Raw genomic sequence first — 24,819 nt, forward strand, 5'->3', positions numbered from 1 at the left:
AAATGCAACTCCATCCTTGTTAACAATGTTGGTTTGTTGTGTTGAAAATATTGCTGGCAGTAAAATTCAAATGCTGAGTTCATTATTAACTGTGCTCTGCAAACCGTATGTGGCATGGGCTGTCGCAAAGCACCATCCATTGAAGCCTGTTGTAGGCAATCTGGAAGAATTATTTCTAAGTATCCAGAATTCTAAACCCCTCACTTGGTCCAGATTCAGCGATGACATGGACACAATATGAAGTCACCTTATTTTCATCCCTTAATAATCTCAACACCTACTCCATTCATTTCATTTTGTCCTCCGTATATCACCAAGCCACTTTCTTGGGTGTTAGCCTTCATCTCTCTGATAGCTCATCTGCACTGACAAGCAGTCCTTTCCTCAGTATGCTTAAGGTTCTACTGAAGTTTTCACAACCAAGTTTACCATCTTGTCATAATCCAGGAACAGATCTCTCATGACATCACACACATGTAACATTATTCACACACCTACCGGCTGCCCACAGATAAGTATCCCCCTCAAAGCCACACAGGACGGGTATAATGAAACATCTTCTCCGCCAACCTTACAAGTAATTTTCATTGTGCACCCCATTTCAAAGCAATTTTCTACAACCTCAAATCCACACAATGACCTTGTTCATCTGTATGCTTTCCTGCTCCCAACCCCAATCCCTGTAGGTGCAGATCTACCCAAGTCTCAGATACAAAACAAATGCTGAACATCCACCAGTTACCAGTATAACCACATCATCACTGAAACCACTGTGTAGATTTCTATGTGGATCAGACCTCAAAGAAAACACTTCATCTGTAGGAATGGACACTACCAAAGTTTCATAAAGAACTAACTGGACCTTGCAGTTGTGAAACATAATGTGGTGTACTTTAGCAGCTACTTCACAACTCACACCGTCTGGGAACAGCTACCACCCCTCCCCATACCAAGCAGGTGTATCTGAATTGCACTGGTGTGAATTTCCTTCAACCCTTATGGTTTCAGTCTGTGATAGTCTTTGTCCTCCAGATCACTCATTTCCTTTTCCCTCTCCATTTAACTGTGTGCATGTCATGCTCATGCTCCCCAATTCTTCTCTAATACACACTAGCCCTTCTTTTATCTTCCCTTCCTTATTTCTTTCTCTTTGTCCATATTCTCCACACTTCCCTGTGTGTTATTTTCTCGGCAAAGCCTCGTTGTGCACCATATCATGCTACTTGCTTCCCTGTATGTGTGCTTGCCATATCCCCTACATGTTCCACATGAGCGTGTCCGAACTCCCTCCCTCTCCTTTGTCTCTGTGAGAAACAATCACCCCAGCCAAGATTGTCACTTGCCATACACACAAGCAGGACTTCCATGTAGGATGTAGAATACGAGGTGTGATTGGAAAGTTTTAAGAATGGATCCACTACTGCTTACTGGTTTGGCGGGCAGGTACACAGTGGGTGGGGAGTGAGTCATTGCCTTGTCCTTAAATGCCCTCTGACAGGAAACCGTGTTTCATTTATTCAGTTCATTGTGGCAGCCGGTTGAGTGCAGGTCTGTTAGTGCTTGTTGCCGGATTCTGTCGACGTGAAAATTGACATAAAAATGGAACAACGAGTTTGTGTGAAATTTTGTTTTAAAACTGGGAAATCAGCTTCTGAGACTTACGAGCTATTAAAAATAGCTTTTGGAGATAATTCTATGAGCCAGTCAAATGTTTTTGTCTGGTTCAACAAATTTAAAAATGGCCGCGAGTCATTTGAAGATGAACCAGGGTCCGGCCATCCTTCCACCTCAAAAATGAATGAAAATGTTATGAAAGTTCACGACTTAGTGCGCTCTGATCGTAGACTTCCAATTAGGGAGGTGGTTGATGAACTTACTTTAAGTTTCTCTGCAATTCAGGCAATTTTAACTGAAGATCTGAACATGTGTCAAGTGTCCACAAAATTCATTCCGAAAATGTTGTCAAGTGACCAGAGATAATACCGACTTGAAGTGTGCCAAAAACTGAATAATCGGACTAAAAATGACCCAGATTTATTAAATTGGTAATTACTGGTGACGAATCGTGGGTGTATGGGTATGATCCTGAAACCAAAGTGCAGTCTTCGGAGTGGAACACTCCAGGTTCACCACGCCCGAAGAAAGCACGATAAAGTCGGTCGAAGGTGAAGACAATGTTGATGATTTTTTTCGATTCTACTGGTATTATGCATCGTGAATTTGCCGTAGGAGGACAGACAATTAACCAGGAATACTACAAATGTGTCCTTGAGCATTTACGTGAAAAGGTGCGGAAGAAAGGGCCTGCATTGTGGAAAGGCAGGAGTTGGATGCTACACCATGACAATGCTCCGGCTCATCATGCCTTCTCCATCATTGAATTTTTGACCAAATTCAAAATACCTGTGCTTTCACAACCACCCTATCCCCTGATTTAGCCCCTGTGGACTTCTACCTGTTTCCTAAACTGAAATTTTCACTGAATGGAATCCATTTGACTCGATCGAAGACATCCAGGCAAATAAGGAGAGCGTCCTTAACACACTTCAGGGAAAAAAATTCCAGGAATGTTACAAAAGTGGAAACACCTTTGGAGTCGGTGTGTTCAGTCAGAAGGGGACTATTTTAGTATGTAAGTACCACCATTGTACAATTACAAGCCCATTCTTAAAACTTTCTAATCACACCTTGTAATTTTTAACCAGAAAGTGGTAAGCTTTTTTTTTTACATTCAACAGTTTTCGACTATCCAGTTTTCATAGTTCTGCTGGTGAAAATGTCTTCCATCCAATGCCTTATCTGGTCTGATATTTTGTAAGATTATATTTAGTTTACTAGATGCCATTTCCTGAAGTTGGTATGTAGGGTGTCGACCCAATCCCCACGGTCTAGAAATTTTTTGGTGTCATGAACAGAGCAAGCTGGGCTCGCGTATCTGTTTCATCTGAAATTGGTGTTAGCCCTGCAGAGAAGTAATTCATAGCATAAAGAGTCATCTGATGCACAAAACACATTCCATAATTTTATAACACAGTAATAGCAGCGATACCTGTCTGCAGTTTTATACATCTGCCCTCTTCAACTTCATGAAAAATGGCATGACTGGTGCCCCTGTCTAGTCACATTGGACACTACATTGCTCCACTACTTTACAATAAACAGCTGCTAGAAAGGTAGTGATTGCTTTCACATAAACAGTGGAGAATTTAACAGGTGACACATCATGTCCAGTGTTCTTCCCTTTGTTGACTGACTTAAGTTGCTTTTTAATTCCAGATTCTTTTATCTCTGTGCACATCATGAACAAGGAGTTGAAAGCACTGCTGATTAATTTTCGGTCATTAAACTTTGTGGGATGCATTACTAGAATTCAAACATATTATCATTGACAACAATTATGGCAAATTCCGTAAAGAATCTGTACATGTGCTTCATGCTTTACTGTCGGTGGTTGTTTTTGAAACATTGTTTGTATTTTAAAGTCTTCTAACTTTACTAATCTATTAATATATTGCTCCAGAATTGTGCTGCTTTGTCCACTTCCTACATGCCCACAGTACCTCAGTCCTTCCTATAGTTTGTGTGTTCGTGTGTGTGTGTGTGTGTGTGTGTGTGTGTGTGTGTGTGTGTGTGTGTGTGTGTGTGAGAGAGAGAGAGAGAGAGAATTAGCCATGGTCAGATGGAACTAATGTGAAAGCTGGCCCTACTGAAATTGAGCAGCTCTCATGAGTACTTGTTACATAATTTTAAGAGGAAACAGTAGAAATGTAATGTTTTCATACTCTCATTGTATTATCATTTGCACTTCTTCAATTTTATTTGTGGGGTCAGCAGACTGTTTCAGTTTTTGTTTAAGACACTTAAAGCTTTAATATAATGTATAATGTGTCCCTGTAGTTTCAAGGAATATAGTATGGTTGGGAGAAGTGGGTATTCAGCAGCAAAACCTTAACCAGTTTTTGTGAATGCTGGAAGATGAAAACTTTGACAATGGTTTTATATAAATGCTTAAATTTTTGGAAGTATTAAAATATGTGTGTTAATTAATTTTTTTGTGAAGCATAAGGAATTGAAAACACTGCTGATTAATTTTCAGTTATTTGAACTTTATAGGAAGAGTTGCTAGACCTTCAAACAGTTATTACCACAAAACACTTTTTGCTAGGTGAAGAACGATGGGATTGTGTTCAGATGCTGTGCATTTACTGAAATTAAACTTTGCTAGACATTGTGATATGAGCTCATAAATCACTCAGTATGAAACTGCTTGGGTTTTGGGCATGCAATAATGAGAGAATGTTCAAAAAAATATTCAGTATTAATTGACAAAATTAAGATTTAAAAAAAAAAGTTATATTGTTTCTAGCCTATGCATTACTACCGTAATTGGATAACTGTGCCATACTTAATAGAAATTTAAAAATGTGATGGAGATTTCCACTTTTACTGTGATAATGCATGTTTTAATTAAGTCACCATTTCTTTTATCAATTTCAATAGTTCTTGTAGCTTGTACCTCTTTTTCAGTCTGTTAGCAGCCAGGTGTATCTTGCTGATTTAGAAAAGCTAGGCATTAATGCAAAGGCCAAGAATTTTCTTGTATTTCAAGGGGCTGTGGAATCAATAGCAATGAAAAATCCCAAAGAGCGGACAGCACTGTTCGAGGAAATTAGTGGGTGAGTTAAAACAATCTTTCTTGTTATTTTATTCATGAGGGCTGGAGCATATCACAGCTGTTACCAGAAATGTCAGTGAGGAAGAAAACTGCAACCAGTCACAATATTTTAATGAAAAATTTAAACAATGGAAAATCTAGTATAATGGCAATACTATGAAACAGATAAATTGCTGCTCACCATATAGTGGAAATGATGAGTCGCAGACTGCAAAACAAGTAAGTTTTTGATCAAAAGACCTCCTTCTGAATTAAGAAACACATGTACACATACACATGAACGCACGAACAAACATGTTCACGAAAATGCAAAACACACACACACACACACACACACACACACACACACACACACACACACACACACACACGAGCACTTCAGTAGCCGTAGACAGTGGTCATGCATGTGTGTGTGTGTGTGTGTTTTCTAATTCAGAAGAAGGCCTTTTGACCGAAAGCTTACTTGTTTGGCAGTATTTTCGTTGTGCCTGTCTGTAACTCAGCATCTGCACTATATGGTAAGTAGCAATCTATCCTGTTCATAATATTGTCATTAATGAAAAATTTATTTCTTCAATCTTCAAACTAATTACTGGCTTTGACATAAAATTAGATGGGAGTGAGGATTTCTTGTACAAATTTCACTTTTTATCTTGGGCAAAATGTGCTTTCTATGTTGCAATTTAGAGGTCTGCATCATTGTTTTGTGACACGCTGAATTATGAGCTAGATTGGAGACATGCCTTAATATACAAAGTAAATTTTTTCTCATCATAAAATATGAAATTCATGTGAGAAATTGTCCCTGCCATCCTGAAATGAGCCTAGGCCCGAAACTAGTTAAGGAGAAATAAAATAGTGTGGGTGGTTACAGTCTTCTTCCTAACTGACATTCTTACTTCTCTCCTTTTTCAAATGTGACTTCTCATTGCCTGTCCAGACTGATGAAGACATTCTGCATCATATATATTTGCTAAAAAATGAGCTGTTGTAATTTGATGTGGAAATTCAGCTCTGGGATCAATTATTTGCATGAAGAAAGCAGTGACAGAAGTTAAATAGAATACTTGATAAACACATTGTGGGATGAAACAAGGGGCCATTCTGCAGCAGTCACAATTTTGACAAAATAGCTCATGGGTGAAGGGCCAGACGTCGATGTCCAACAGACACACTATAATGGCAAGCGACCATATTGACATCATCAGGGGTGCTATGATGGCAGTGTGGTTGCTAAGCTCAAAAACTGCACCTGTTGAATGCTGACGTCTGTCCATTCAACCATGAACTTTTTCATCATGAATTACACTGGGAGAAGCTAAAGAATAGGTCCCTATATATCCTAATTGAATGTGCCTATGGATCTTAGCAACACCTTATCATTATATGCACTTGTATTAAGGTAAATGCACTGTGTCTTCACAGTTATGTTCTAAGCCACCCACCAGTTTTGGCCGAGATATTCTGAAACAATTGTAAAAGAAAGTGGAGGTTGAATGACTGCCCTTTTGGCTGTTAGAAAATGCAAAAGAACTTGTGCATCTGTTATGTATATGTGTTTATCACATTTGTAAACATACACTAAACAACACATTAGATCAAAAATTGTCAGCTGTAGGAATCATGGATTATCTTAAGACAAACTTTTTTCTGAAAAAGATGAAGCCTCAAGGTTTATCATTCACTTTTATTTTAGTTCTGTGACAGATAACAAATTTTACAACAATGCTGACAGAAATTGTAACTATCCTTAAAGGAAAAAAAGTGTGAGCTGAGTTTTCAAACAGTTTCACATGTAATTGGCTTTTGTATGGAAAAGTCTGAAACATTATAGTGTGCACAGAAGTATGTTGCAATCAGAGCAGTACCAACTTGCTACCGAGTAGGTGGTGCAGTGGTTAGCACACCGGACTTGCATTCGGGAGGAAGACGGTTCAAACCCGCGTCTGGCCATCCTGATTTAGGTTTTCCATGATTGCCCTAAATCGCTTCAGGCAAATGCCGGGATGGTTCATTTGAAAGGGCACACCTGTCTTCCTTCCCTATCCTTCCCTAATCCGATGGGACCAATGACCTCGCTGTTTGGTACCTTCCCCCAAATCGACCCACCAACTTGTTGCTTTCCTACTTGCAGCAATACATTGTTTCATCTTCTTTGTACAAATCTTGCAAAGCAGTGTTGTTTTCTGCTTCATCTCACTTGCATGAATTTTATCAGGAAAGTGTCTTCATACAAGCCTACTGCTGATAGTTGCACTAGGTACTATTGAGACAGTGTTGTGCCTTTCTGGAAGAGTCCTTCACCAATTTCTTCAGACTGTTCCTACTCAGATATTTCTGCCAGTCGAGAATCATTCAGTTTTTCCTCTAGAGTTTCCAAAATTTCTTATTCATCCAAGAGATGGTATATTTGTAGCAGAATTGCAGAAAACATCAAAACCTTAAGGGTACACACAGAATCTCACCACAGTGCAAGCATACAATGGCTCAATAGTCATAGCAGTAGCTGTTACATTCACTTCTACTTCTATTAAAATAATGCTGTAAACTGACAACAGAGGGCAACACCTGTCAAGGAGCAGGTAGCGAGATGTCCATACATTGCTCTTGTATAAACCAGTCTCATTTTGGAATGATAGTTGGCTGGTTCATTGTGAAACATTGCAACCTGAGATATGCAGGGTTGGGCAAATAAAAGTGGCCTGGATGAGTTGATACGATTGGACATGAATGTACGCATATAACAACATCCCATGATGTGCACACCACGTGTATGCCTGCCATGTGGTCCACACCGGTTCAGAGCATAGTGCGGGCTGTGTCAGTGTGAGTGGAGCAGTGCAAAAGGGGTGATGGTACTCACAGTGGAGCAGTGGGTGCTCATTATGGAAAGTTGCATGACAACAAAGTTGTGGAAATGGTGTGGGCAGTTGATTGCTTAGAAGTTTAATGGTATAAAAGTGCCAGCTAAGTGTGCCATGCAGTGCCTAGTGTGAAAATTGCTTCAGACAGGATCTGTTTTGAACAAGCCAAAAAACATTCCAAAACATGCCTTCTCACCAGAAAATGTGGCTGCAGTTCACCAGAAAATGCTTCAGAGTCCTACCAAATCAGCCCGACGATTGTCGCAAGAGGTTGGCATATCACGTGGACCTTCACATGCAACCTACAAAATGTTAATGTTGTTCATGCATTAAAACCAGCAGATACTCTCAGCACCTCCAGTTTTGTGAGCAGTTGTTCACTGAGATAACATGAATGGCTTGCACGTGGATCTGTTCTTTATGTCTGATGAGAGGAGCTATGTCAACTCACAGAATCACAGGTACTGGGCAGCAGAGAATCCGCATATCTTCCCCGAAACACCATTGCTGGATCAGAAGGTTGGGGTTTGGGATGCAACGCCTGCACAGTATATAATTGGTCCCATCTTCTTTCATCAGACGCTGGCTTCGGCACATTACATTGCCAACATTTTGAAACCATTTGTGGCAGGATTAACTGAGGAGGAAAAGAATTACAGTTACTTCCAGCAGGATTTAACAACTGCCTGTACAGCCAGCTGTTTACACAGTCTTCATGCCTGACAGAATTGTTAGCAGTGGTCAATCTGGCCATCCAGGTCAACTGAACTGTCAGTGAGCAATTATTTTGTGTGAGGCATCCTCAAGTCTAATATGTATCGCAAAAACACTTACTGTCTTAAAGAGCTGCAACAGAACATTTCAGATGCGGCTGCAGCAATTACAGCAATCCCACTTCAATCCTCCTTGAGCAACTTGCTGACCAGAACACCCCAACAACCAAAAAGTGCCAAGAGATGAATGTGATAACTTTCGGCATCTGCAGTAGCCTGGTTAATACTGTATTCCCTTTCCTCAGCTGTGTTTCTTTGTACCCTGGAACTCTGTTCTCTGGGCCACTTTCATTTGTCTTTTGAGCACAGTTTCATGGCGTGAGTTGCACTTGAGCTTGGTCACCAAAGTGTTAATATGAAGGTAACTGAAGATGTTGGTGTGCCCTTAAAATTCTTAGTGCCACCCAAACTAAAAACCCACTGTTGGCCATTAAAATTACAACACTATGAAGATGGCTTGCAACAAATTTCAAAATGGCATGAAGTATACTACATGCATGTAATACCTGCACAAAGGAAGTTGGAGTTATGCTGCCTACATTCTCTAAGTAAGGAAAGAACTGCTGCTAATGTTGTTTGCAATCCTACGAATGCCATGTGAATACAGAATCTGTGGATTCTGGAGGGCTGTACTCAACATGATGCAGGATCTCAAGTGCCCCACACAGCTAATGCCCGAGATGACAGCTGTATTGTTCCCTTGGCCGTGCAGGGTGGTACGGCTATATCATGTACTTTGAATCAGGAAATGTGGTTATTTGCAAGCGAGAAAAGTATCCCTATGGAAAGTTTTGAGAATGTCTGGAGAACCACAGATTGTCAGCACAACCAATTTTGAGGCTTCTATTGATACACTAAAAAGAGGTGCGTCAAGAGTGGTGCGCTCAGTGACGATGTTTAACATAGGAGCTTGCATCATGCCATCATTTCAGATGATTCCCATTTCTGCATACAGCATCACAGTATTTGTTTGTGGGGGCTCAGGGAGAACGAACATCTGCAGATTTCATTTGTAATTGTCATGAGGGCCGGCATGGACTGATGGTATGGGCTGCCATTGTGTACACAATACACTAATCTCTGGTTCACTTATCCAGTTAATTGGAGAAAAGCCATTACATTTTTGATGTTTTAGGGCTGGTTACTGTGTCCTGCAATCAAGGTCTCTCAGTGAGACTCCATGTTCTCTGCACTGCACTGGACCTACATTGACACACAGTGTGTTGGGCTGATATTCTGACAAGCTCATTTACCAGATACCTCACTTACTGAAAACATTTAGTCATGGGTTACCAGGATACAGGTATGCCACCACTTGGCAGGGACTATGATTTGAGGAATTCTTTCATGGAGTTGAAACAGCATTGAATGACATATCCATATCTGATGTCCAAATTCAGTTTGACTTAAAGCCCAGTTGTGTTAGAGCCATTGTTGCTGCCTGAGATGTCAGCTCGGTGTACTAAATTTCACAATATACCAAATCACTGACAAATTGAATTATGGGCCACTGCATGCCAAATAGTCTTATTTCGGAAAAATTTTCATTATGATCATCACGGATTTTGATGAAATTTTGTGTGAACATGTGCATGTTCCCAATTAAATGGTAGAGTTTACTTGCAGAGATATTGTCATAGTGCAGCTTTCAACATTTTACCCCTGAGTTTTTGACAACTTTGAAACATAATATGTTGGGCAATATTTCCTTGGAGGAAACAAAACTAGACCATTATGTACAACTTACGCACATTCTTTGTTCAAATAATAAAAAAAAACTGTGAACAATTTTCATATAGATACTTTGATGTGAAGTCAAATGAGATGACACAGTTTCAGAGACTTTACTGGTATCATACAGATATGTTTTTATGTATACAGTCTTAAGCAGCAAGTGAAAATTTGTACGAAGGCCAGGAATCAAACGTGGGTCTCCTGCTTACTAGGCAGGTGCGTTAAGTCATTAAGCCACCAAGTCACCTTAGCACAGCAGCTCGCACAACTGGCACACCTCCCTCCTCGATCCAAATTCTCACAGCCAATTTACTTACTACTCCCCTTACACGTGAACTGAATTGCAATGCTCTCCCTGCTCTGGAATAGCTCCATGGTATCTAATGTGGGGCGGCAGTGAGAATCAGGATCAAGGAGGGAGGCATGCCAGGGTAATCCGTGCAATTGTGTGAACTGCTGTGGAAAAGGGGGCTTAGTGGCTAATGCTCCTCCCCAGTTAACAGGAGACCCAGGTTTGATTCCCAACCTTAGTACAAATTTTCACACGCTGCTTCATTCTACATACATATTATGATGTAAAGTCAGCCAAAAAATTGCTGCTTGGAAAAAATGTGAAGTTAAGTCTTTTATATCTCCAGAAGTAATTGTAGGATAAAATTGAAACTATGTGTGTAATACTTTACAGCACGAGACCTTAGAATATACAATTTAATTCTCCTACTTCTTTCCAGGAGTTTACAATTTGATGGCAAAATTGAAGATTTTTGTAAAGAAATCAGAAATGGGTATTTTTATCCCACTTTTACACAAAAGTGTTTCCTGCAACCCTTTAAAACCATTTTCATTATTTGAAACCACTTAATTTCCCCCCCCCCCCCCTCCCCTGTGCAAGCATATAATGGCATAAAAACAAAGAAAAGGTCCCTGTGCAGCAAAAATACACCCATATTCTGCTGATACTCAAATTAAATCTGGCAGTTTAGTATGTTTTACAATTATTTAGTAATGGTTGGGAAAAGTAAAAACAGAAATCCTTATCAATAGGAAGTGAATTTGGCTTAGAAAAATTCTACAAACTGTAAAGTAAGTAGTCTTTTGTTTTTATTTTAAATATCTGTAAAGTGTTCAGTTCTGTGAAATGGGAAGGGTATAAAGAATCCAGTAAAAAGGATAGCAGTCTCTTTTTTGTGCCTCTAATAATGGGAGTTAATCACACTTGATAAATTCCATTTTTTTGTTTCTATTCGAACAAACATTTTTTCCTGAACAATGAGCCCTAGGTGTTGAACCGTGCCTTGCATGATTAAAATATTTCACACAGAAGTTGTCACAAGGTACACAGTTTATAGAAAATACCATATCAATAATTAACAATTGGCTATATTTCTGTTTGCTTCATTCTTATGGAGCCTTGTTCAAACTATCTGCATTTTTATTGTTGCATAGTATAACAACTTTTGTGAAGATGATTTTTTGAATATTTTTGAATTTGTCTCTGATAAAGAAGTTGATTCATAACATTAAGTTAAGTCAGATAATTTTATCCAGCTTCCAAGGCTGTTTTAAATAAACATATGGAGGCAGTTTTCAGCTTCATCATCACTGTCTGATGAGGACTATTCGCCAAATGAAGTGGTAATTCACTAGATGAAGATTTGAACCGTAACTTATCATCAGATGGTATTTCATCTATAAAATGAACAGTCATCACCAGGAGTAAACATCTGTGTGTGAAGAAGCAAACAATGTAAAATCCATGATGGAATGTAACAATATTTTCATAATATTGTGTGTGAAGAAGAAAATTTAAAAGGCACAGAGTGCAACTGGAAATCAAATTGCAGATGCTATGGGTGTAAATCATCAAATTCTTCAAGCCAGTAAAAGTAAGCATTTTGAAAATTGTGCTGACTGCACATTTGCTGACTGTACTGAAGGGCAGGATTCAGGAATCCAATCATAAGGAACAGCTGCAAATTTGAACCACGACACCTGTAAGCAAGACAATCAGAGAATCAGAAACATCTTTTGCGCTATAGGAAAGAACAGTCAAGTGTTGGAAAGCTTAAAGCAAAGAAGCACATAGTAGCACTTCCAGAAAATCAACATGGGTGACAAATATAAGCAGAAGTCAGTAGCAGAAGCCAAATTTTTTTGAAGATTAAGAAGTCAGCAGAGAATGCCCTGGAAAAAGAATAGTATGCCAATTAGACTTTCAGACACAGACAGAAATGCCAAAAATATTGTTGCTTTACAATTCAGTGGAAACACATATACGTGTGCTACAGGAATTGAAATAGGCCAAAAATAGGGTTTTCAAAATTTTGTGAACTTACACCAAAATGATGTGTAACAGATATATCAGCTGGAATGCTGCAGTTTGTGTTTGTGCAATTTCCAGCTCTTTCGTAGAGCCTGTCACATGCAATTATTGTGTATAGGCATTGGATCCATACCACTCAGGACAAGAAGCAAATGACAGTGTCTGAATTTATTGAAAAAATAGGGGGAAAATTTTGGAGTTTGTCATGTCATCATTACTTCACCAGACATCAAAGTTTGCTTTTCAGTGCCTTTGAATGTGAACTAAAGAAAGATGAGCGTATTATTATGATGGATTTTGCCAAAAATTATTCATTTATTATTCAGAATGCAGTGCAAAGTTTCCACTGGGAAAATAGTCAAGCAACAATTCATTCAATTGTCATCTATTTTCACCAAAATCAGAATGTGGACTTGGAGTATCTGCAATGTCAGTGACTGTCTGCTACATGACATTTATAATGAACATGATATTTAGAGTGCATGGGGTTTTTTCGTATCAGAGAGCTGGTCAAATATGTAAAAACATGGTTTGCACAGATATCCTGCAGCCATTATTTCACTAATGGCTCCAACACCAAACGAAAACGTTTCAAAAATTTTATCAGTTTGTTGTAATTGTAAAAGAAATTTTAGGAATTATTTAGCTGCAAGTCATGGTAAGTCACTTTGCAATGTGACTGAAGGTACAACAAAGTGATGAGCAGTAAGTGCAGATTTGCAACTGCCAGTTAGTATGACTTCCTCTGCCAGTTAGTAGTCAGTCTAATGCCTGTAGATTGGTTTTGCATCTCCACCGAGATTTGATAACGTTAAATTCACTTTCATCAGCAAAAATGAAATTGAACAAAATAAAGCATCACAAGAAGAGAGGTTTAAACAGGGGCATATTGTAGCAGGAGTTAGAGAACATCATCACTGTTTGCCAACTGATGAAACAATAATTCAGGTCAACAGAATTTCAAGTGTTGTATTATCTTTTATGGCCATAATTAGTGAAATTAGTTGAGGAGGTATATTAACATCTGATCGCCAGCCATAGCAATATGTTGCATGCATTTATGAAAAAGGGTGGTGTGTTGGAAACACCTGCAAGACTTCCTCTGAGCAGGACGACACTTAAATAAGCTTCATGCACCCACATGGGCCAGCAAATTCATTTTATTGGCATCAAGGAGTGGCAAGCACTGAACAGCGCATTATTGCAGTTATTCCAGCGTGATAAGGGACAAAGTCTGCCCATCAGCATAGTTTTCCTCATGATATTCAGCAGCAAATTAATGAAATCTCAAAAAATTCAAGTAGCTTGGAGCAAACACAGGTGCAGGTGTCTAAGAGAGATCTCTTGTAGCTGTGGAATGGGTCACTTAAAGAAGTGTATCATCAGGCTTGGGATCCTGTGTAAAAAGTCCTCTTTATCAGGTTTGGGATCCTGTATGAAGAAACTCTCATCAGGCTTGGGATCCTGTCTCAAGAAACTCATTCGTGGCTCTTGTTGCACAACTATTTGGCATGGTCCCTATGGCGAGGGGGATGTTGGTTTCCTCACTTTGAAAGAAACTGTCAGTGGTTTGGCCACTATTGAGCATAGCAAAACATTTACAAAATTTTTCATCAGTATGCTTACGTTCCACATAAACTGCGAACTGTGTGAACACAGAATATGCTATACATCAAACCAGAAGTGAACTAGCATATCAATAGCATTTAAAAATAAAGACATTTATGCAAAATTATCATTAACATAAATATTGTGCTAGATATAAACAATGCAGTAATGAGCTAAAACTTGATAGTAGTTTGCAGGATTTGTGTTGCAGCTATTCTGCAACGGTTTTATTACCAAGATCTCCAGTCCTTTGGTAACACACAGTTAAATTTTGAAACTTGTAATTAGCTTGATTTTGTAGTTATTACAGCAGAGAAACTAGATGGTATGTCATTTTTACAACAGAACAACAACTGGCAAAAATATATCACGATGAGTGGGGACAAAGGACATTCCTTCTGTTCTTGTTTTTCTTGTTGTTCCAACTCCAGCTCACGTGCTATTCACCAGGACTTTTTATATTACATTTCCAGATAGTACTAAATAATTGTAAAACAGAATGAAAGATGTCAGATGAGCACTGGAATTTTGTTACATTTTTTTAGAGCCTTATTTGCTGACATTGCAAAACCAATATTACAGTTGACTTGTAATGTGTTCTTTCTAATGAAAATGCTTTAAAAGAGTTCACAGAAAATGCCTTTTCATAAAAGTGGGCTAAAAATGCCAGTTTTTGGCAGTTTTAAAAAATACTGAACTTTGTCCTCAACTTGTAAACTACTAAAAAGCAGTAGGGTGTCTGACACCTTATTTTGGTAAGTTATTAACACAAAGTGTCTGGTTTATTATGTAGTTACTTCTGCAGATATAAAAACCTAGAATTCACTTTCTTTTCAAGTGGCTTTTTTTTCCAACTTTGCTTGAAATTATTCTTATGGAAACTGCTCATGACACTGTCTTATTATTATTTTGTTTAAGAGACCACAAAAAGTTGTATAACATGGCATAGTTTTGTTTCTTTTAAGAAAAAATTGCCTGAGATGATATGTCTCAAATTTACCAAAAACTCGACCGTTCACTGTTGAAAGGCACACTCTGGAGTCAAATAAATGACTTTATCTCCACAAGTATTAAATAGTGATTGTAAAACTTTACCAAAGTTTACTGGGAATTTGTGTGAACATTCACACAAAATTTCATCAAAATACATGATAGTCAAGTGAGTATCTCAAAACCATTTGGCATGGAATGACCATCACATGGTTTTCTTTCTACACTGTACATCTACATTTACATACATACACACTAAGTAGCCATATAGTGCATGTTGGATGGTACATTTTACAACTGCAAGTTATTTCATATCCTTTCCTATTCACAAATTAAGTGAAGGAGAAACTGTTACCTATATAGTACCATACGAGCCCTGATTTATCTTGACCTCACTGTCTTTATGTGGGTTGTGTGTTGCAGGCAGCTGTAGGATCGTTCTGCAGTCTGTTCCAAATGCTATTTCTTCAGAGTTTCCCAATAGTTTTTTGCAAAAAAACTGCCTCAAGGCATACCCACTTCAGTCTCTGGAGCATTTCTGTAACACTTGCATGTTGATTGAATCTGCCAATAACAAATGGAGCAGCATGCATTGGAATTGCGTTGATGCCTACCTTCAATCAATCTGGTGGAAATCTCAAGCACTCTAGCAGTATTGCAGAATGGCTTGTACAGGTGTTTTGTACATGGTGTCCTTATAGATGATCTACACTTACTAGAATTTTCCCAGATTGCTGCTGACCCTGTCAGTCAGATCATTTATTTACATAGAGAACAAGAGTGGTCTTATCAATCTTCCCGGGGGCCTTCCAGATGAAACCTTTTTTTTCCCCCTTTCTGGTGGTTGCTGTCCAGGACTGGGTTCTGTAACTCAAAAAGTCTCCAGGCCACTCACGTATCTAAGGATCTATTGTCTATGCTTGGACCTTCATTTACAACCTACAGTATGGCACTGTGTTAAGTGCTTTACAGAATTCTAGGAAAATGGAATCTGCCTATTGCCCTTCTTTCCATGGTTCACAGATGTCATACAAGTAAAGTGCAAGCTGCATTTCACATGAATGATATGTTCTAAGTCTCTCTTGATTTGTGGTTAGAAGCTTTTCTCTGTCGAGAAAATTCACTGTCGAATTCTGCAGTAAACTGAGGTTAAGGATAGTGGTCTGTAATTTTGCTGGTCCATTCTTTGACCTTTCATATATATAGGGGAGTCATCTGTGCTTTCTCCCCAGACACTTGTTACTTTCTGCTGACCAAGGTAGCAACAGTAAATGCAAGCTAAGTAAAGTGCCAATGCCGAAGAGTACTACCCATAAAATGCACAATAAGTAAAAGTTTGACTTTCACACTTCTTGGTGGTATAACATTTTTAATGTCAGCAGTGTAGAACTGGTGCTGTATAAAATTGCTGGCTTTTTTCACCTGGGTCTCCTTTTTCTGGAGACTAGGGGAAATGGTTGGACCTAAAGTGTCTGGTAAGATAAATGGGTACTAGGAAAATACATGCGGGATGCCAGTGCAAGAAAACTGGACAGAATGAAAATTGAAAATGAGTTGTAAATGTAAAGATGATCTGAAAACCTGAGCACTTAAAAGTGACAGAGATTAATGGAATAAATAAAATTTTATTACCTTCTTGTAATATCGGTCTACAGCTACTATGATTTTTTTTTTAAATATCATCATTTTGCTTTCAGTTATTAGAATTTTAGTTTACAATTGCTACAATTGCAATTTTGGCATTGCCTAATGCAGTCCTGTATGTCAAAATCTTGTACTTGAAATTGACATAATGCTGAAATTGCAATAGTAAAATAAAATTATAACAGCTTCAAGCGAGATGATTAAATTCCAAACTTAAATTTTATTTTTCTTCTCTCTCTAACATTTTTCCTGCATTTTCTTACCTCAGATTTTTGATTAATTTATGGTGTTTCCACCCATCCAAGACTTGCTCACCACCTTCTCTGACTCTTCAGATTTCTGTGGGTTTCAAAGCTCATCCTTAACCAATACCTTCCTCCTTTCCGGTAATTCTTCTTTGACCTAGCATTGTGGGTGACTTGCTTTATATCTTTAGTTCAACCAGTATCTTTCCTTCCAATTATTTCCAATCTTTTGTCAGAGAAAGAAACTCTTGGTTCCTAAAAGCTTTCACAGGATTCAGCTTGCTACCACTTGGTGATTAGGTTTTCAGTACTGCTTATAATTGTTAGATAACCTGTAAAATTAAAAATAGTGTATTTAGTATGGAATCATTAATTTTGTTGTTTGAAAATTTGTGATTGTTTGCATAAACGAAAATGTAAATGTGCTTTTGTATTGTTCTGAACATATTGTGAATAGTTATGAGTGGATAAACTAGTGAAAGAAAACGATGGCAAATTCCAAATAATATGTGTAGTTGTAGAGTTGAACTACAGCAGTTGTAGAGCTGAACTACAGAATTTTCATTAAATTTGAAATTGAGATGAGTACAATTCTTCATGCTCGTTATCTTTCAAGTTAACTGTTTGTTCCACAATTTGAGAGAGAGACGAGAGACTGATATATCTTTCATGCACTTGTTTTTGTCAGTAGAGCTGCATTGTTAGCAATTTCTTTTTTCCCAAAAACAAAGCAATATCTGATTCTTGAACATTTTCACACACTACTTAGACAAAAGAAATTCAGATTCATATATCTCAGTATAATTAAGCATTGAAATTGGCGATGCTGAAATGAAGTTATGTAAAACATATTTGATAAGTAAATATATTTTATATATTGGCATGGTTGGAAAAAGCCGGTTAATTTTTCTGTGTGTGCTGTATACCTCTTACATTAGATAGTAAACTTTGATGACAGTATTTCATAGTACAGTTCTGCGATGGTGTAGTGCTTCTATCCACAATGTGACCATAATCCAGTTGCACTGCTGAGAAGTTTCTCTAATCTTTTCTTATAGTTTACAGTGTGCAGTTCTGTTATGGAGTTGTAGGATAGTTTTTACCTATCACCAGTCATGAGAATTAAAATTGTTCTCACAGGAAGGGTGGTGAGGTGTAAAACTTCATTATTTGTATGCTCCATGGTGTAAAAGCATAGCAGCAGTTTTTCGTCATGTTCAGTTTTATATCTTTGGGTACTTTCAGGTATCTATTCATATGCCAGAGTTGATACTTTTACTCAGTGGAAGAAGAATTATAGAATTATTGATCAAAGTAACAAAGTGTTATGACAGTATTGGAAATTCCTGGATGGAGCAGTATGTAAAATAAGGAAAAGGCAACCCCACACCTATAAGGGTTTGAAGTGTGGAGCACAGAAACACCTAACAGAAAGCAGCATTACACTAGCTTTCGAGCACTAGCTCTTTTTGAAACAGGAGTACACATATTCACACACACAACCACACTGAAACCCATACATACACTCCCGTGGCCACGGCAAGACCATTGATTATTGTATTGAGCATCAATAATCAGTCTTGCTGTGTGCATGGGAGTGTACATTTGGTGGTGTGAGTGGTCGAGTGTGTGGATTTGTGTTGTTCTCCTAGAAAAAATGATAGTATTTGTAAGCTAGTGTGAATGCTGTTTTTTGATGGATGTTTCTGTGTAGGTGGGTTATTGCCTTTCCATTATTTTATGTACATCAATGCATTATGTTGCAGTTGTCTCCCTATATTCTCCCTATATTGTCGTTATAGTCTAAAGTGATAGGAATCCTCAAACAAATTTCTGACAGTTCATTGATTAACTTTCATCCTGTGTAAAATGGTAATAGCTATTTTGTAAGGTAATTGAAGTGCAATGTCAACTTGGACAATTTCATAATCAGAGTTGTATAGTTTCTGTGTCATCCTTTGCTATGTGGATCTTTAGTTGTTGTGGAAATGCTTAAAGTGTTTCCATTAGTCTGGACCAGCCATGTTTTGTGCATTAAATTTTTTATTTGTACAATGTGTTCACCTTTGTTTGACAATATAACTGAGACAATACTTTTAAATTGTAGTTCTGGAGCACTTAAGGAAGAATATGAGCGTCTGAGAGCAGAAATGTTAAAGGCAGAAGAGGAAACACAGTTCACGTACCAGAAGAAAAGAGGTATTGCTGCAGAGCGTAAAGAGGCCAAACTGGAAAAGGAGGAAGCAGAGAAATATCAACGTCTGAAGGAAGATTTGGTAAGCTTGCTATTGGTTTATGTGTCAGATTTTCATTGTAAGTCGTTTTTATGAAAATAGTTTTCCGTGAAACAAATAAAAAAAAGTCAGGTGGCTCAGACTGATGAATGTCATTTAACCCAATTTCAGCAATTTGTGTGTCAGTATTGTTGCTCACTATTTCAGTTGGCTGCTCATTTGACCTCACAAGGCTGCGAACTGTGTTCCTTACATGCCCAACAAAGAAAAAAAATTTGGTTGTAACTAGTAATTGAATCTGGGAACTCCACCATACAATGGACACTCCCCATCGCACCCATCTCAGATTTAGTGGCAAAATGGCCCGATGGATGGCCTGTCAAAAACTGAACACATATCAACCATGAAAACAAGATGATGATGGTGGTTATGTGGTCATGGTGTTAGACTGCCAAGCAGGAGATCCATTTTCAAATTATATCTCCCCTGTCACAGTCTAACACCATAACCACATAACCATGACGCTGTGCCTAATCGCATGCGGTTGGTGTTGCACATCTTGAGCTGGACCTTTCACTGTTTCTATTTTGCTTCTTTTTTGCATAGTTCAGTACACCTTTTTCCTGTTTCCTTGCTTGATGTGTGTTCAGATTTTGTCGGACTATCCACTGGGCCACTTTACCACTAAATCTGAGGGGAGTGTGATGGGGAGTTTCCCTTGTTAGTAGCCTTTATGCTAGACTGTGGAGATGGTGGTGCATCTTCTTCACAGTCGATGATGAGGAATCAAAGCTTTTCACTAAATATTTTTGTTGACTTGACTGTGCTCATCCTAAATGTTTGCATTTTTAATTAACGTATCTTAACTGAGCTTAGTATCTATTAACATCAAAACACTGGCAGTTCTACCTACATTTCACTCAGTAATGTACCTGGCATTAACATTTTCCACACTAAGCCTGTACGCAATTTGTTCTCACTAGGGATGGGTCATTCACGAACTAACGGGTCCAAAGGAACAATTCATCAAAATGAACGGAACAAGTGATGAACGCATTATAAGGAATGGTCTTCCATAGTTCGCTTCGGTCATGACTTTTTACTTATAGTTCCCAGGAATGGGAAACGGCCAGTCTCGTTCCCACAATGACACATCGGCCGGTCTCGTTCCAGCCTAGGTCCCATTCCCGTCGGTCTCAGTTGCGGCTTTCTGCTTATAGTTCCCAGGAATGGGAAGCGATTGGTCTAGTTCCCGCAATGGCATGTCGGCCAGTCTCGTTCCAGCGTCTGTCCCGTTCCCATCTGTCGCGGTCTTGCTCGGCTGGACTCCTCCTTCTTCGTGTGGCCACTAGTCACAGTTCCACTGCCGACTGCTCTTAGTGAGTTCAGTGTAGAGTTGTTCATTTCTTTCTCTGTACACACCCATTCTAGATCTGTTTCAAGCCTTTTTTGAACTCTGAACTTCTGGTTATTTTCATATTCTATTCAGCGTCCAAGACTTGTAATTAAAATGTATTTTATAATTACGTAAATTACATAAAATTACGTAGTATGTAATACATACATCTTTTCAGGTAACAAAACAGCATATCAGCTTACTTCACTATTTCGATAAGCAGCAGAAGAAATACTTGTAAAAAGGCAAGATTTTTTGTTATTACACATGCAAAGGAAGTCGGCACAGCACACGCAAGTGACTATTGTCCGTCTTTTTTTTTTATGCAAGGTAAAAGAGCATGTTCATTGTTATGGAAGGCACACCGACAACCGTATGAAGTCCGCGTACCATAATCGACTGTCTGGTGTCACATTTTGTAAAGAGAATATAATAATTTCTACAATATTGTTTCAGTGGTACAGGGTGGCGCACGAAAAATCTGCCCTGTGTACTAGACTGCACATTGTGGCCTACCAATCGTCATCTATTGTTTCTAAGTTGTTGTTTGCATTAGCTTATTTGTTATTTCTTCACTGCCTAATTATTACATGTTTATCTATTCTGCTCGTAGCGGTCAACAAATCCTGCATAATTGGCGAGCAGTCTTACTCGGGGCCATTTTTTTGTGTGCCACCTTATATTGTTTCACTGCGATCAGCCACATAACGCTACAGGTGACTAACCGAGAGGTTTTGCAGAATCACAAAAATTACAAGTGTGTAAAGGTTCTGTTATAAATAAAAACTCTGTACTCCAGGGTGGAGGCAAGTGCCCCTTCTTGGCGCCTTCCACTTCAGTCACCTATGCTACTAATTTTCAGTTTTCCATAAGAACCGTATACCAAGCACAAATGAACGGTGAATTAGTAAAAATGAACGGTTCCCAAAAAAGAGTGATCACCAGTGAACTAGTTCCCAAGGACAAACGAGTTTGCCCATCTCTAGTTCTCGCAAACACAACTCTTTGGATGGAGCCCGTATGCCATACGTTGCTTTGATTCCTTCACATTTGTAATGCGAAAGTGTAATGCAAAAATGTACACTGTACATTTTGTCAATTGAACTGGTGGCAAGAGCAGTTCATTTACTTTCTAACAGAGGTCACTATGAGTCTGCAGCTTGAGCATAGGCAACACACCATCAGTTTTCACGAGCACAGTCACATAACTTCTGACTCAGGTTTAATGCACTTTGCGTCTTTGTTTTGTGTAAGGATCATGGATGTTTCTGATGGTTCTCCCAGGTCAGAGGAGGAAAAAACTGATGTGGTTATTGGTTATGAACCTTCAGACATATTTTCTGAAACTTTCAACAGTTCAGGTATGGATTTATAATACTGAAAGATATCGTTACAAAATAATATGCATGGTACTATAAAAGGAAATAGTGACTCAAATTATTTTGATATTTTTATAGTGGTTGATATGTTGACAACCAGCCCGATTTGCCAGTCTTCAATAGTGCTATTGTAGTGAATTTGAATGCTTGTCAGTATTTTTCAACAGTGAGATGATATAAAAAACAATAAAAGTTGGAACAAACAGATATGAGGGACTAAAAATTTATGAGATGAATAAGTAGTAGTCTCTGAAAAGGAAGTCTTTGTGGCAATGGTGGTCAGTAGTTCTACTCTATTACTTTGCAAATGAGTGTAGTGAAGTTGCCAAAAAGAGTGACTATTGGTCAAAGGATGCATTTATAAATACCTCACAGCTGAGCAAGGTAATGAGTAGGACAGATTTACTTCAGTTTTGTTTATGTTGCATGTGAATGACAAAATGAAATTCGTAAAACGAGATCAGGCTGGACGTGGTCCACTGCACAAAATTAGGCCCGTCTTCAATTTTTTCGACACAAAGTGTAAGAATAAGCTCAACCCACACATGAACCTCGCAATTGATGAAGGAATATGCCTCTTCAGAGGCAGAATAGGAATCAGAGCATACATGAAAAGCAAACCAAATAAATATGGAATCAAATTTTATTTACTGTGTGACTCAACAACAGGTTATGCTTTGAATTGCGATATTTACAGGGAGTATATGCCCTGGAACAACCAGGAAATCCAAGAAGAACCTGGAAATTTTTTCGTCCGGGAGAAAACGGATAAAATCCTGGGAATTTTTCACTGTCTTAATTTTGAGTTAAATTTTTGTAATTTTGACTGGTAACAACTGATACTCTAACAAAGACCTTTACATAAGCCCACTGTTGTTGTTGTTGTTGTCTTCAGTCCTGAGACTGGTTTGATGCAGCTCTCCATGCTACTCTATCCTGTGCGAGCTTCTTCATCTCCCAGTACCTACTGCAGCCTACATCCTTTTGAATCTGCTTAGTGTATTCATCCCTTGGTCTCCCTCTACGATTTTTACCCTCCACGCTGCCCTCCAATACTAAATTGGTGATCCCTCGATGTCTCAGAACATGTCCTACCAACCGATCCCTTCTTCTAGTCAAGTTGTGCCACAAGCTCCTCTTCTCCCCAATTCTATTCAATACCTCCTCATTAGTTATGTGATCTACCCATCTATCTTCAGCATTCTTCTGTAGCACCACATTTCGAAAGCTTCTATTCTCCTCTTGTCCAAACTATTTATCGTCTATGTTTCACTTCCATACATGGCCACACTCTATACAAATACTTTCAGAAACGACTTCCTGACATTTCAATCTATACTCGATGTTAACAAATCTTTCTTCTTCAGAAGTGCTTTCCTTGCCATTGCCAGTCTACATTTTATATCTTCTCTGCTTCGATCATCATCAGTTATTTTGCTTCTCAAATAGCAAAACTCCTTTACCACTTTAAGCCTCTCATTTCCAAATCTAATTCCCTCAGCATCACCCGACTTGATTCGACTACATTCCATTATCCTCGTTTTGCTTTTGTTGATGTTCATCTTATACCCTCCTTTCAAGACACTGTCCATTCCGTTCAATTGCTCTTCCAAGTCCTTTGCTGTCTCTGTCAGAATTACAAAGTCATCGGCGAACCTCAAAGTTTTTATTTCTTCTCCATGGATTTTAATACCTACTCCGAACTTTTCTTTTGTTTCCTTTACTGCTTGCTCGATATACAGATTGAATGACATTGGGGAGAGGCTACAACCCTGTCTCACTCCCTTCCCAACCACTGCTTCCCTTTCATGCCCCTCGACTCTTATAACTGTCATCTGGTTTCTGTACAAATTGTAAATAGCCTTTCGCTCCCTGTATTTTACCCCTGCCACCTTTAGAATTTGAAAGAGAGTATTCCAATCAACATTGTCAAAAGCTTTCTCTAAGTGTACAAATGCTAGATACGTAGGTTTGCCTTTCCTTAATCTTTCTTCTAAGATAAGTCGTAGGGTCAGTATTGCCTCATGTGTTCCAACATTTCTACGGAATCCAAACTGATCTTCCCCTAGGTCGGCTTCTATCAGTTTTCCATTGGTCTGAAGTCCACTACTGTAGAATAATACTGCGGCATTAAAACATATACAAGAGAGAAGCGTCAATGTTAGAATTCCAACAAACCACAGTTTGCCGACAGCAAAATGTGTCAAAGGCTTCAGGATGAAGACTATGCAATACTTCATAAGAACCGCTTTTGGTGAGTGTGATGTTAAAAAAGTTTACATTTCTAGCAGGTCGTGGGAAAATATTCTAAATGATTTTTTGAGAATCGTTACTTTCAAAGTAAATTTCCTTTTACACAAGACGAATTATGTTATGTCTGGAAATGTGTGATGAATTTCTTAAATCACAGAGTGACTGTCTCTCATTCGAAGCTTAAGACTTTGAGGACCAGTCGCTTAGAAGAATTTTGGGCCCAGAAGACAAGAAATTTATGTCATAATTTAGAATTTTACTGGTATGTTTGTGTTTGATATATCTTAAAGGATAACTCTAACAAAATAAGCGGACAATATTATATGTGAAAGCTTAGCTTTTCTTGTAGCTATATTACATGTATATTAATTTAAACCATAAACTTTCCCTATTTGTGAATCCATTCTACTTGACAGTGATGTAGCTACTGGCTGACAATTCAGGTGTCCTATGTTCTGAATATCTGCTTTCATTTGCTGGCGAGATAACATGACATGAGCTGTGATTGGCAGACAAAAGGATATTGAAAACAGGATTTCGGTGCTTCGAAAACTAATTTGCTGTGTTTGGTGGAATCCGTATTTATACTTATGTAATACAAAACTATGTAGCGTACGTGTTGCTGCACATCAAAGACCTTTCAGAACAAGTTGTTGTTTTTATATATATATATATATATATATATATATATATATATATAT

At 38.4% G+C, this 24,819-nt stretch overlaps 1 protein-coding gene across 2 annotated transcripts in view; it reads left to right on the top strand.

The window, feature by feature from the left end:
• The window catches only part of LOC126474877 (structural maintenance of chromosomes protein 1A), a 168,491-nt gene that overhangs the window by 19,563 nt on the left and 124,109 nt on the right, over positions 1-24,819 (top strand). For both annotated transcript variants that reach the window (XM_050102360.1, XM_050102361.1), the window contains exons 4-5: positions 4,528-4,676; positions 18,964-19,132. In XM_050102360.1, the coding sequence (XP_049958317.1) occupies positions 4,528-4,676; positions 18,964-19,132 (318 nt within the window). The remainder of the gene's footprint in view (positions 1-4,527; positions 4,677-18,963; positions 19,133-24,819) is intronic.

The sequence above is a fragment of the Schistocerca serialis genome, chromosome 4, assembly GCF_023864345.2.
Source record: "Schistocerca serialis cubense isolate TAMUIC-IGC-003099 chromosome 4, iqSchSeri2.2, whole genome shotgun sequence".
Classification (NCBI taxonomy): domain Eukaryota; kingdom Metazoa; phylum Arthropoda; class Insecta; order Orthoptera; family Acrididae; genus Schistocerca; species Schistocerca serialis.